Genomic DNA, 14,708 nt, shown 5'->3' with positions numbered 1-14,708 from the left:
CCGGGAATGGAACCCGGGTCCCTGGCGCTGTGAGGCAGCAGCGCTAACCACTGTGTCACCGTGCCCCCGGGAATCGAACCCGGGTCCCTGGCGCTGTGAGGCAGCAGCGCTAACCACTGTGTCACCGTGCACACCTTCAGTAACATAATGCAGTGTTGTTGAACGTGGGTTGGAGTTGTGGAAGAGCTGCAAACACACTGTTGTGATTGGACTGAGTGACAGCTGACTGGAGTCTCCCACGCCAACGTATCCAGGCTGGAAAACACTCGACACAGTTCTATCCATGTACAGTAAGGTCAGGTTCAGACACACGCACACCAGCTTGTGTGTGTGTATACACACACAGATACCTGCAGTTTCTCTCACACCCATCCAAAGGGCACACAGATACCCACCCATCTCCCCCACACTCTCAGCCACACCCACGCCTGGCTCCTTCAACAGCACAAATGAGATTTTACAATCACCGGCATTTTTATATATTTTTAAAACAAAGTGTTAGGAAAAAAAAAGACATTTTAAAAGACAAATCTAAAATCCTGTACACATTTACCCGCCCACTTTTCAGACATTTCCCAGTGATACCTCGAGACAGTCTTTGGTACAATAAATTAAAAAAAAGACAAAAGCTAATTGTCACTATGCTCTGAAACTAATGCTTTTCCATATCCCCTTTTTGTAAAAAGTCCTCCTGCCCCAGAGTCTCTGTGGGAGCTGTACCCCCCCCCCCGCCACACACCGTGTGGGGAACTCAGAGTAGGGGCAATAGGCTGCCTTTAATACTGAACGCTAGCACTGTATTTCCATGTTCCCCATATCTGCCCACACCTCAAGCAGGACGGGGCAACAGATAGAGGCACAGAAGTCTCCAGAAGCTGTGGAAATGGAGATGGGCTGCAGCCAGGAGCTCCACAATTCCATACACACACGCGCACACACACACAAAACCAACTCGAATGAAATAAAGAGAAGTCACTGTAGTGTTAGATTAGGATAGCTGCAGGAACGCAGGAGAGCTGAGGGGAGGATTGGCAGAGAGAGGGAGGATCGACAGGAGGGGCAGGGAGGAGAGATGGAGTGAGAGCGAGGGAGTGAACTAGAGAGATGTGTGTACTCTGACCAATCCAACAGAATACCTTTTACTGATCAGCCAGGAAGAAAAGGAGAGACGACAGAGGCTGTGAGGGACTCCAGAAGCACTGTCCTGTGTCTTTGCACCAGTGTTTGGGAACAGTAAAGATAGCCATGAAATCAGGAGAGGAAAGGCAGAGAGAGGGGGAAAGTAACTGAGGTGAGAGAGATCGAGAGTGAGAGCCTGTCTGAGTGAGAACGAGGGAGAGAGCACCAGATTGAGAGAGAGCCAGAGTGAGAGACAGAGAGCACCAGAGTGAGTGAGAGAGAATGCGAACGAGACAGCTTGAGAGAGAGTGAACCAGATTGAGTGAGAGTGAGCGAGTCAGAGTGAGGAAAGAGAGAGTGTGAGAGAGCTAGTTTGAGAGAGAGCACCAGTGAGAGAGAGTGCCAGAGTCAGGGAAAGTGAGAGAGTGAGCCAGGGTGTTAGAAACAGGGGTGGGAGACCGAGACACAGAGAGAAACCAATTCCTGGATGGACAGGGATCAGAAACTCCACCATTTTCTCAGCAAAACATCCCAACAAAGCCCTTGGAAGCTCTGGCACAGACTATTGAATAAATGAGAGAAAACAAACGTACAGGAGAGCTCAGCTCAGATCAGCAAGTTGCAATGAAATAGTCACTGGCCCTTCACTCGAGCAGGCCCTGCCCTCCTCCCTCCCCACCCTGCCCCCCTCCCTCCCCTCCCCTCCCCACCCTGACCCATGCAGCACTTGATCAATGTTATGGCTTTATTTATTTCCATCTTTTATATAATATATAGAATTTGCTTTTTTTATCTGTGAAGTTCTTATCAGGAAGTGGCTGCTGAGCTTTGCTGGGGACAGAAGGCCATCATGGGCGTGCTGTCTGCTTCACCTCTGGATCCCAGCTGCCTGGAGCCCCTGGAGGTGCTCTCAGTCTCGGGGCATGGGGGGCCAGGCGCCGGGTACAGGCTGTGCACAGGCATGACGGTCCTAGTCCGAAGGTGCAAAGCCGAGGATCCTCGCGGCGTGGAGTCCGGACTCTGGGGGGAGAGGAGGAGGAAGGCGTGGGCAGAGGCAGCAGACTCAGAGGCCAACGGCGGGGAGGCCGACAGCAGCTGGCGATGGTGGTGATGATGGTACTGCTGTGGCACCCTGGCGCTCCCGTGGCGGTACAAGTGCTGCTCGTTACCTTGGAGGTGCGGCTGTGGAGCCCCAGTCATGGGGTGAGGAAGCAGCGGGGGGTACAGGTCGCTGCTGCTTCGTGTTGGTGCGTCTCCGCTGGTCCACAGGCGCAGCTGCTGCTGCTGCTGCATTGAAGGCAGTGGAACCTACAAACAACAGAAAACAGCAACATCAGCAATGACAGAATGGTCAGCTTAACAACCAGGCTCAACCAAAACCACCTGCAAACCACCCTTTCCACATCTCATTCAACCCGGCCCTGTATGCTGCGGTGGGGGGAGCAGGGTCACACATCTCAATTCAGGGCATTAATGGGAACTGGGTTCTACTTAATATTCCCTGGGTTAGAGAGAGAGGGAATCAGCCAGGGTTCCTGCTCCTGATCCCTGTCCAGTGATCCCTGGGTTAGAGAGAGAGGGAATCAGCCAGGGTTCCTGCTCCTGATCACTGTCCAGTGATCCCTGGGTTAGAGAGAGAGGGGAAATCAGCCAGGGTTCCTGCTCCTGATCACTGTGCAGTGATCCCTGGGTTAGAGAGAGAGGGGGAATCAGCCAGGGTTCCTGCTCCTGATCACTGTCCAGTGATCCCTGGGTTAGAGAGAGAGGGGAAATCAGCCAGGGTTCCTGCTCCTGATCCCTGTCCAGTGACCCCTGGGTTAGAGAGAGAGGGGAAATCAGCCAGGGTTCCTGCTCCTGATCACTGTGCAGTGATCCCTGGGTTAGAGAGAGAGGGGAAATCAGCCAGGGTTCCTGCTCCTGATCACTGTGCAGTGATCCCTGGGTTAGAGAGAGAGAGGAAATCAGCCAGGGTTCCTGCTCCTGATCCCTGTCCAGTGATCCCTGGGTTAGAGAGAGAGAGGGGAAATCAGCCAGGGTTCCTGTTCCTGATCACTGTCCAGTGATCCCTGGGTTAGAGAGAGAGGGGGAATCAGCCAGGGATCCTGCTCCTGATCCCTGTGCAGTGATCCCTGGGTTAGAGAGAGAGAGGAAATCAGCCAGGGTTCCTGCTCCTGATCACTGTCCAGTGATCCCTGGGTTAGAGAGAGAGAGGGGAAATCAGCCAGGGTTCCTGCTCCTGATCACTGTCCAGTGATCCCTGGGTTAGCGAGAGTGAGGAAATCAGCCAGGGTTCCTGTTCCTGATCACTGTCCAGTGATCCCTGGGTTAGAGAGAGAGGGGAAATCAGCCAGGGTTCCTGCTCCTGATCACTGTCCAGTGATCCCTGGGTTAGAGAGAGAGGGGAAATCAGCCAGGGTTCCTGCTCCTGATCCCTGTCCAGTGACCCCTGGGTTAGAGAGAGAGGGGAAATCAGCCAGGGTTCCTGCTCCTGATCACTGTCCAGTGATCCCTGGGTTAGAGAGAGAGGGGAAATCAGCCAGGGTTCCTGCTCCTGATCACTGTGCAGTGATCCCTGGGTTAGAGAGAGAGAGGAAATCAGCCAGGGTTCCTGCTCCTGATCCCTGTCCAGTGATCCCTGGGTTAGAGAGAGAGAGGGGAAATCAGCCAGGGTTCCTGTTCCTGATCACTGTCCAGTGATCCCTGGGTTAGAGAGAGAGGGGGAATCAGCCAGGGATCCTGCTCCTGATCCCTGTGCAGTGATCCCTGGGTTAGAGAGAGAGAGGAAATCAGCCAGGGTTCCTGCTCCTGATCACTGTCCAGTGATCCCTGGGTTAGAGAGAGAGAGGGGAAATCAGCCAGGGTTCCTGCTCCTGATCACTGTCCAGTGATCCCTGGGTTAGCGAGAGTGAGGAAATCAGCCAGGGTTCCTGCTCCTGATCCCTGTCCAGTGATCCCTGGGTTAGAGAGAGAGGGGAAATCAGCCAGGGTTCCTGCTCCTGATCACTGTCCAGTGATCCCTGGGTTAGAGAGAGAGGGGAAATCAGCCAGGGTTCCTGCTCCTGATCCCTGTCCAGTGATCCCTGGGTTAGAGAGAGAGGAAATCAGCCAGGGTTCCTGCTCCTGATCCCTGTCCAGTGATCCCTGGGTTAGAGAGAGAGAGGAAATCAGCCAGGGTTCCTGCTCCTGATCACTGTCCAGTGATCCCTGGGTTAGAGAGAGAGAGGAAATCAGCCAGGGTTCCTGCTCCTGATCACTGTCCAGTGATCCCTGGGTTAGAGAGAGAGAGGGGAAATCAGCCAGGGTTCCTGCTCCTGATCCCTGTCCAGTGATCCCTGGGTTAGAGAGAGAGGGGGAATCAGCCAGGGTTCCTGCTCCTGATCCCTGTCCAGTGATCCCTGGGTTAGAGAGAGAGGAAATCAGCCAGGGTTCCTGCTCCTGATCCCTGTCCAGTGATCCCTGGGTTAGAGAGAGAGAGGAAATCAGCCAGGGTTCCTGCTCCTGATCACTGTCCAGTGATCCCTGGGTTAGAGAAAGAGGGGAAATCAGCCAGGGTTCCTGCTCCTGATCACTGTCCAGTGATCCCTGGGTTAGAGAGAGAGGGGAAATCAGCCAGGGTTCCTGCTCCTGATCACTGTCCAGTGATCCCTGGGTTAGAGAGAGAGGGGAAATCAGCCAGGGTTCCTGCTCCTGATCCCTGTCCAGTGATCCCTGGGTTAGAGAGAGAGGAAATCAGCCAGGGTTCCTGCTCCTGATCCCTGTCCAGTGATCCCTGGGTTAGAGAGAGAGGGGAAATCAGCCAGGGTTCCTGCTCCTGATCACTGTCCAGTGATCCCTGGGTTAGAGAGAGAGGAAATCAGCCAGGGTTCCTGCTCCTGATCCCTGTCCAGTGATCCCTGGGTTAGAGAGAGAGGGGAAATCAGCCAGGGTTCCTGCTCCTGATCACTGTCCAGTGATCCCTGGGTTAGAGAGAGAGAGGGGAAATCAGCCAGGGTTCCTGTTCCTGATCACTGTCCAGTGATCCCTGGGTTAGAGAGAGAGGGGAAATCAGCCAGGGTTCCTGCTCCTGATCACTGTCCAGTGATCCCTGGGTTAGCGAGAGTGAGGAAATCAGCCAGGGTTCCTGTTCCTGATCACTGTCCAGTGATCCCTGGGTTAGAGAGAGAGGGGGAATCAGCCAGGGTTCCTGCTCCTGATCACTGTCCAGTGATCCCTGGGTTAGAGAGAGAGGGGAAATCAGCCAGGATTCCTGCTCCTGATCACTGTCCAGTGATCCCTGGGTTAGAGAGAGAGGGGAAATCAGCCAGGGTTTCCTGCTCCTGATCACTGTCCAGTGATCCCTGGGTTAGAGAGGGGGGAAATCAGCCAGGGTTCCTGCTCCTGATCACTGTCCAGAGATCCTTGGGTCAGAGAGAGAGGGGAAATCAGCCAGGGTTCCTGCTCCTGATCACTGTCCAGTGATCCCTGGGTCAGAGAGAGATGGGAAATCAGCCAGGGTTCCTGCTCCTGATCACTGTCAAGTGATCCTTGCTGGTGAGTGCTTCTGAGTTGCTGCGCTGAAGGAAGTGAGGATGGAAATTGTAGCAGCGCTGGTCATAATCTTCCCGTCTTCTCTGACTCCGAGGAGGTGCCAGAGGACTGGAGAATTGCAAAGGTTATGCCCTTGTTAAAAATAGATTATAAAGATAAGCTCAACAATTACAGAGCAGTCAGTTTCACATCAGTGGTGGGAAAACTCCCAGAAACAATTCTTCAGGAATTAGGAATCACATTGAAAAATGTGGGATTGGGAAGAGCCAGCATGGATTTCTAAAGGGGAAATTGTGTCTCTCTAACTTGCTGGAGTGTTTTGTGGGAGGTGACAAGAGGAGGTTGATGAGGGTAATGCTGTGGATGTGGTGTATATAGACTTTCGGAAGGCATTCAATACAGTGCCACACAACAGGCTTTTGAGAAAAGTTACAGCTCATGGAATAAAAGGGACAGCAGCAACATGGACTCAAAATCAGCTGAATAACAGGAGCAGAGAGTAAGGGCCAGTGGATATTTTTCAGGCTGAAGGAAGGTTTGTATTGGAGTTTCCCAGGGGTCGGTACTGGGGCCCCTGTTTTTCCTGATACATATTAATGATCTCGATCTTGCTGTGCAGGGCACAGTTTCAAAGTTTGCAGATGCCACAAAACTTGGAAATATTGTAAACTGAGAGGAGGACTGTGTAGAACTTCCAAAGGATGGAGACAGGTTGGGGGAGTGGGTGGACAGGCGGCCGATAACTTTCAATGTGGAGAAGTGTGAGGTGATGCATTCTGGGAGGAAGAGCATGGAGAGAAAACATAAAATAGAGGGTAAAATTCTCAGAGGGGGCGGGAGCAGAGGGAGCTGGGGGTATCTGTGCAGAGACCAGTGTCGGTGGGACAGGGGGAGAGAGCAGTTAATGATGCAGATAGTATTCTGGGATTTATTAACGGGCACAGAGAACAGGAGCCAGGAGGTTGTGCTGAACTTATACAAGACACTGGTCAGAGCTCAGCGGGAATATTGTGCACAGTTCTGGGCGCCGCGCTATAGGAAGGATAGAACATCGAACATAGAAAAAATACAGCACAAACAGGCCCTTCGGCCCACAAGTTGTCACAGTACTTGCAACAGCATCAGGATGAGACTCCAGCCATGCTCAGTGAAGCTGCAGGAATCCCGCTCCCGCTCCCACCTACTGGAGATGGCGGAGTAAAGCAGGAAACTCCACAATGACAGCACGACCTTCTTCAGAGTCCACACACCATCCCCTGCCTCTTCTCTCATTTAGTGGCCCTGCGTCCTTTTCCAAAGGTGGATTCTTCAGCTGTAGGAGGTTGGAGTAGGGGGGAGACGAGGGGGGCAATGGACTCTTGACAATCCTTACAAAGACACAGCGATGAAACAAACTTCATGCAAGGGAACAACACGGCCCCAGGAAGCTGGGCAACACAGTGGGCACAGCAGCACACTGGCACAGCGGGTCACAGCGTTAGCCATTAGCTGGAGCCCGTACATGGGGAGAATAAGACACAGGCAGACGTGCGCACATACACACAGATATACACACAAGTAGATATATATATATATATGCACACACACACACACACAGATATACACACGCACACAGATATACACACAAATATATATATATATGCACACACACACACAGATATACACACACAGATATACACACACACACAGATATACACACATATATATATATATGCACACACACACAGATATACACACGCACAGATATACACACGCACAGAGATATACACACACACAGATATACACACACATATATATATATATATGCACACACACACAGATATACACACGCACAGATATACACACGCACAGATATACACACGCACACAGATATACACACAAATATATATATATATATATACACACACACACACACAGATATACACACAGATATACACACACACAGATATACACACACAGATATACACACACAGATATACACACACAGATATACACACACAGATATACACACACAGATATACACACAAATATATATATATATATATGCACACACACACACAGATATACACACACACAGATATACACACGCACACACACAGATATACACACGCACACAAACAGATATACACACGCACGCAAACAGATATACACACACACACGCACACAAACAGATATACACACGCACAAACAGATATACACACACACACACAAACAGATATACACACACACACAAACAGATATTCACACGCACAAACAGATATTCACACGCACAAACAGATATTCACACGCACAAACAGATATACACACACACACAGATATACACACACACACACACAGATATACACACACACACACACAGATATACACACACACACACAGATATACACACACACACAGATATACACACACACACAGATATACACACACACACAGATATACACACACACACAGATATACACACACACACAGATATACACACACACACAGATATACACACACACACACACAGATATACACACACACACAGATATACACACACACACAGATATACACACACAGATATACACACACACAGATATACACACACACACAGATATACACACACACAGATATACACACACACACAGATATACACACACACACAGATATACACACACACACAGATATACACACGCACAGATATACACACGCACAGATATACACACACACACACAAACAGATATACACACGCACACACAAACAGATATACACACGCACACACAAACAGATATACACACGCACACACACACACACACACAAACAGATATACACACACACAAACAGATATACACATGCACACACACACACACATATACACACACATCAGTCACATAGGTCACAATCACCAGCTTTACAAATAAGATAAAAGATGGGCAGTCACTGAAAAACGTGACACGTAGCCTGCACTCTGCACAATACTTTACCTCTTCAACAACCAACTAAAGAATACAGCCAAGATGTCCGAAATGAAGCAAAGAAAACACACAAGAGTTACTTCTGAAGACAGTGAGTGTCGGGAGGGAGGAAGGCCCGGATCTTCCTGAAGAAAAGAACTGCATGTCAGTCTGGGAGCAGGCTTCTCCTCCATTGCCGTGAATGGGATCCAGGAAACTGGCAGGGTGTCTTCACCATGTCGGACAGACTGTGCTGCGTTCAGACCAGGAGCTTTTTGACTATCATTGGCTTGTGACCCTCCCAATTCCCCAACATGCACTGATCAATAGCTAGGTCACTGAATGGAGAGGTTCGGAGACCCCGTACCTGTGGACTGTGCATTTCATAGTCCGTGTGAACCTCGGTGCTGTTGAAGTATCGGTTGGTGTACCGCTGATTCCGGGTCTCACTCGAAGAGCCGCTGGAGCCACCTGGGAGTAGGAACGGTCAACGGTTAGAAGTGGAGACCCCAGGAGCAGGGACTCGATTGGGTGGAGGGGTAATGGTGAAAGAGTGAGGGAGACACAATCAAACAGGGAGATAGAAAGCACACAGAGACACTGCAGGTACAAAACACAAGCAGCTGACAACAGCAGCATGGAAAAGGAGCAAGACATTCAAATAGTTACACAGGCCACGGAACAGGACCAACACTCTGGACAAAAACCATAACCAATCCCCCAACTCCGACTGGAAATGGAACAAAATCAAAGCAGCAGCAAACATCAAACCCATCCAGGAGCGCAGAGTGACAAATAACCCATTAGAACACACAGCACACGGTATGGTGCCCCACTGTTATACAGCAATAGCCCCGTCCCCACCAGTACTGTACCCCAGTGTTATACAGTGACAGACCCATCCCCACCAGTACTGTGCCCCAGTGTTATACAGTGACAGACCCATCCCCACCAGTACTGTGCCCCAGTGTTATACAGCAATAGCCCCGTCCCCACCAGTACTGTGCCCCAGTGTTATCCAGCGATAGCCCCATCCCCACCAGTACTGTACCCCAGTGTTATACAGTGACAGACCCATCCCCACCAGTACTGTGCCCCAGTGTTATACAGCAATAGCCCCGTCCCCACCAGTACTGTGCCCCAGTGTTATCCAGCGATAGCCCCATCCCCACCAGTACTGTACCCCAGAGTTATACAGTGACAGACCCATCCCCACCAGTACTGTGCCCCAGTGTTATACAGTGACAGACCCATCCCCACCAGTACTGTGCCCCAGTGTTATACAGCGATAGCCCCGTCCCCACCAGTACTGTACCCCAGTGTTATACAGTGACAGACCCATCCCCACCAGTACTGTGCCCCAGTGTTATACAGTGACAGACCCATCCCCACCAGTACTGTGCCCCAGTGTTATACAGCAATAGCCCCGTCCCCACCAGTACTGTACCCCAGTGTTATCCAGCGATATCCCCGTCCCCACCAGTACTGTACCCCAGTGTTATACAGCAATAGCCCCGTCCCCACCAGTACTGTGCCCCAGTGTTATCCAGCGATAGCCCCATCCCCACCAGTACTGTACCCCAGAGTTATACAGTGACAGACCCATCCCCACCAGTACTGTACCCCAGTGTTATCCAGCGATAGCCCCATCCCCACCAGTACTGTACCCCAGTGTTATACAGTGACAGACCCATCCCCACCAGTACTGTGCCCCAGTGTTATACAGTGACAGACCCATCCCCACCAGTACTGTGCCCCAGTGTTATACAGTGACAGACCCATCCCCACCAGTACTGTGCCCCAGTGTTATACAGCAATAGCCCCGTCCCCACCAGTACTGTACCCCAGTGTTATCCAGCGATAGCCCCATCCCCACCAGTACTGTACCCCAGTGTTATACAGCAATAGCCCCGTCCCCACCAGTACTGTACCCCAGTGTTATCCAGCGATAGCCCCATCCCCACCAGTACTGTGCCCCAGTGTTATCCAGCGATAGCCCCATCCCCACCAGTACTGTGCCCCAGTGTTATCCAGCGATAGCCCCATCCCCACCAGCACTGTACCCCAGTGTTATCCAGCGATAGCCCCATCCCCACCAGTACTGTGCCCCAGTGTTATCCAGCGATAGCCCCATCCCCACCAGTACTGTGCCCCAGTGTTATCCAGCGATAGCCCCATCCCCACCAGTACTGTGCCCCAGTGTTATCCAGCGATAGCCCCGTCCCCACCAGTACTGTACCCCAGTGTTATCCAGCGATAGCCCCATCCCCACCAGTACTGTACCCCAGTGTTATCCAGCGATAGCCCCGTCCCCACCAGTACTGTGCCCCAGTGTTATCCAGCGATAGCCCCATCCCCACCAGTACTGTACCCCAGTGTTATACAGCGATAGCCCCGTCCCCACCAGTACTGTACCCCAGTGTTATACAGTGACAGACCCGTCCCCACCAGTACTGTACCCCAGTGTTATACAGCGATATCCCCGTCCCCACCAGTACTGTACCCCAGTGTTATACAGCGATAGCCCCGTCCCCACCAGTACTGTACCCCAGTGTTATCCAGCGATAGCCCCATCCCCACCAGTACTGTGCCCCAGTGTTATCCAGCGATAGCCCCATCCCCACCAGTACTGTGCCCCAGTGTTATCCAGCGATAGCCCCATCCCCACCAGTACTGTGCCCCAGTGTTATCCAGCGATAGCCCCGTCCCCACCAGTACTGTACCCCAGTGTTATCCAGCGATAGCCCCATCCCCACCAGTACTGTACCCCAGTGTTATCCAGCGATAGCCCCGTCCCCACCAGTACTGTGCCCCAGTGTTATCCAGCGATAGCCCCATCCCCACCAGTACTGTACCCCAGTGTTATACAGCGATAGCCCCGTCCCCACCAGTACTGTACCCCAGTGTTATACAGCGATAGCCCCGTCCCCACCAGTACTGTACCCCAGTGTTATACAGCGATATCCCCGTCCCCACCAGTACTGTACCCCAGTGTTATACAGCAATAGCCCCGTCCCCACCAGTACTGTACCCCAGTGTTACACAGTGACAGACCCGTCCCCACCAGTACTGTACCCCAGTGTTATCCAGCGATAGCCCCGTCCCCACCAGTACTGTACCCCAGTGTTATACAGCGATAGCCCCGTCCCCACCAGTACTGTACCCCAGTGTTATACAGTGACAGACCCGTCCCCACCAGTACTGTACCCCAGTGTTATAGTGACAGACCCAACCCCACCAGTACTGTACCCCAGTGTTATAGTGACAGACACTGCCCCACCAGTACTGTACCCCAGTGTTATACAGTGACAGACCCATCCCCATCAGGACTGTACCCCAGTGTTATACAGCGATAGCCCCGTCCCCACCAGTACTGTACCCCAGTGTTATACAGCGATAGCCCCGTCCCCACCAGTACTGTACCCCAGTGTTATACAGCGATAGCCCCGTCCCCACCAGTTCTGTACCTCACTGTTATACAGCGATAGCCCCGTCCCCACCAGTACTGTACCCCAGTGTTATACAGCGATAGCCCCGTCCCCACCAGTACTGTACCCCACTGTTATACAGCGATAGCCCCGTCCCCACCAGTACTGTACCCCAGTGTTATACAGCGATAGCCCCGTCCCCACCAGTACTGTACCCCAGTGTTATACAGCGATAGCCCCGTCCCCACCAGTACTGTACCCCAGTGTTATACAGTGACAGACCCGTCCCCATCAGTACTGTACCCCAGTGTTATAGTGACAGACCCAACCCCACCAGTACTGTACCCCAGTGTTATACAGTGACAGACCCATCCCCACCAGTACTGTACCCCAGTGTTATAGTGACAGACACTGCCCCACCAGTACTGTACCCCAGTGTTATACAGTGACAGACCCATCCCCATCAGGACTGTACCCCAGTGTTATACAGCGATAGCCCCGTCCCCACCAGTACTGTACCCCAGTGTTATACAGCGATAGCCCCGTCCCCACCAGTACTGTACCCCAGTGTTATACAGCGATAGCCCCGTCCCCACCAGTACTGTACCCCAGTGTTATACAGCGATATCCCCGTCCCCACCAGTACTGTACCCCAGTGTTATACAGCGATATCCCCGTCCCCACCAGTACTGTACCCCAGTGTTATACAGCGACAGACCCGTCCCCACCAGTACTGTACCCCAGTGTTATCCAGCGATAGCCCCGTCCCCACCAGTACTGTACCCCAGTGTTATACAGCGATAGCCCCGTCCCCACCAGCACTGTACCCCAGTGTTCTCCAACGATAGCCCCGTCCCCACCAGTACTGTACCCCAGTGTTATCCAGCGATAGCCCCGTCCCCACCAGTACTGTACCCCAGAGTTATACAGCGATAGCCCCGTCCCCACCAGCACTGTACCCCAGTGTTATCCAGCGATAGCCCTGTCCCCACCAGTACTGTACCCCAGTGTTATACAGCGATAGCCCCGTCCCCACCAGCACTGTACCCCAGTGTTATACAGCGATAGCCCCGTCCCCACCAGTACTGTACCCCAGTGTTATACAGCGATAGCCCCGTCCCCACCAGCACTGTACCCCAGTGTTATACAGTGACAGACCCGCCCCCACCAGTACTGTACCCCAGTGTTATCCAGCGATAGCCCTGTCCCCACCAGTACTGTATCCCAGTGTTATACAGCAACAGACCCCTCCCCACCAGTACTGTATCCCAGTGTTATACAGCGACAGATCCATCCCACCAGTGCTGTACCCCAGTGTTACACAGTGACAGACACGTCCCCACCAGCACTGTACCCCAGTGTTATACAGCGATAGCCCCGTCCCCATCAGCACTGTACCAGTGTTATACAGCAATAGCCCCGTCCCCACCAGTACTGTACCCCAGTGTTATCCAGCGATAGCCCCATCCCCACCAGTACTGTGCCCCAGTGTTATCCAGCGATAGCCCCATCCCCACCAGTACTGTGCCCCAGTGTTATCCAGCGATAGCCCCATCCCCACCAGTACTGTACCCCAGTGTTATCCAGCGATAGCCCCGTCCCCACCAGTACTGTGCCCCAGTGTTATCCAGCGATAGCCCCATCCCCACCAGTACTGTACCCCAGTGTTATACAGCGATAGCCCCGTCCCCACCAGTACTGTACCCCAGTGTTATACAGTGACAGACCCATCCCCACCAGTACTGTACCCCAGTGTTATACAGCGATAGCCCCGTCCCCACCAGTACTGTACCCCAGTGTTATACAGCGATATCCCCGTCCCCACCAGTACTGTACCCCAGTGTTATACAGCAATAGCCCCGTCCCCACCAGTACTGTACCCCAGTGTTATACAGCGACAGACCCATCCCCACCAGTACTGTACCCCAGTGTTATACAGCGATAGCCCCGTCCCCACCAGTACTGTACCCCAGTGTTATCCAGCGATAGCCCCATCCCCACCAGTACTGTGCCCCAGTGTTATCCAGCGATAGCCCCATCCCCACCAGTACTGTACCCCAGTGTTATACAGCGATAGCCCCGTCCCCACCAGTACTGTACCCCAGTGTTATACAGCAATAGCCCCGTCCCCACCAGTACTGTACCCCAGTGTTACACAGTGACAGACCCGTCCCCACCAGTACTGTACCCCAGTGTTATCCAGCGATAGCCCCGTCCCCACCAGTACTGTACCCCAGTGTTATACAGCGATAGCCCCGTCCCCACCAGTACTGTACCCCAGTGTTATACAGTGACAGACCCGTCCCCACCAGTACTGTACCCCAGTGTTATAGTGACAGACCCAACCCCACCAGTACTGTACCCCAGTGTTATAGTGACAGACACTGCCCCACCAGTACTGTACCCCAGTGTTATACAGTGACAGACCCATCCCCATCAGGACTGTACCCCAGTGTTATACAGCGATAGCCCCGTCCCCACCAGTACTGTACCCCAGTGTTATACAGCGATAGCCCCGTCCCCACCAGTACTGTACCCCAGTGTTATACAGCGATAGCCCCGTCCCCACCAGTTCTGTACCTCACTGTTATACAGCGATAGCCCCGTCCCCACCAGTACTGTACCCCAGTGTTATACAGCGATAGCCCCGTCCCCACCAGTACTGTACCCCACTGTTATACAGCGATAGCCCCGTCCCCAC

The 14,708-nt window shown here is 52.6% G+C and overlaps 1 protein-coding gene across 2 annotated transcripts in view; it reads right to left on the bottom strand.

Moving 5' to 3' along the window:
• Positions 1 to 470: 470 nt before the first annotated feature.
• The window catches only part of LOC144488176 (dual specificity tyrosine-phosphorylation-regulated kinase 1A-like), a 60,195-nt gene continuing 45,957 nt past the window's right edge, over positions 471 to 14,708 (bottom strand). Inside the window, exons 10-11 of one of the 2 annotated variants that reach the window (XM_078206199.1) lie at positions 8,947 to 9,050; positions 471 to 2,427 (exon numbers count right to left, since the gene is read on the bottom strand). In XM_078206199.1, the coding sequence (XP_078062325.1) occupies positions 1,927 to 2,427; positions 8,947 to 9,050 (605 nt within the window). In that variant the 3' untranslated portion in view covers positions 471 to 1,926. The remainder of the gene's footprint in view (positions 2,428 to 8,946; positions 9,051 to 14,708) is intronic. The other variant, XM_078206200.1, reaches the window with a different exon arrangement.

This window comes from Mustelus asterias, unplaced genomic scaffold, assembly GCF_964213995.1.
Source record: "Mustelus asterias unplaced genomic scaffold, sMusAst1.hap1.1 HAP1_SCAFFOLD_1353, whole genome shotgun sequence".
Taxonomy (NCBI): Eukaryota; Metazoa; Chordata; class Chondrichthyes; order Carcharhiniformes; family Triakidae; genus Mustelus; species Mustelus asterias.
This window is presented reverse-complemented; position numbering and strand designations above follow the sequence as displayed.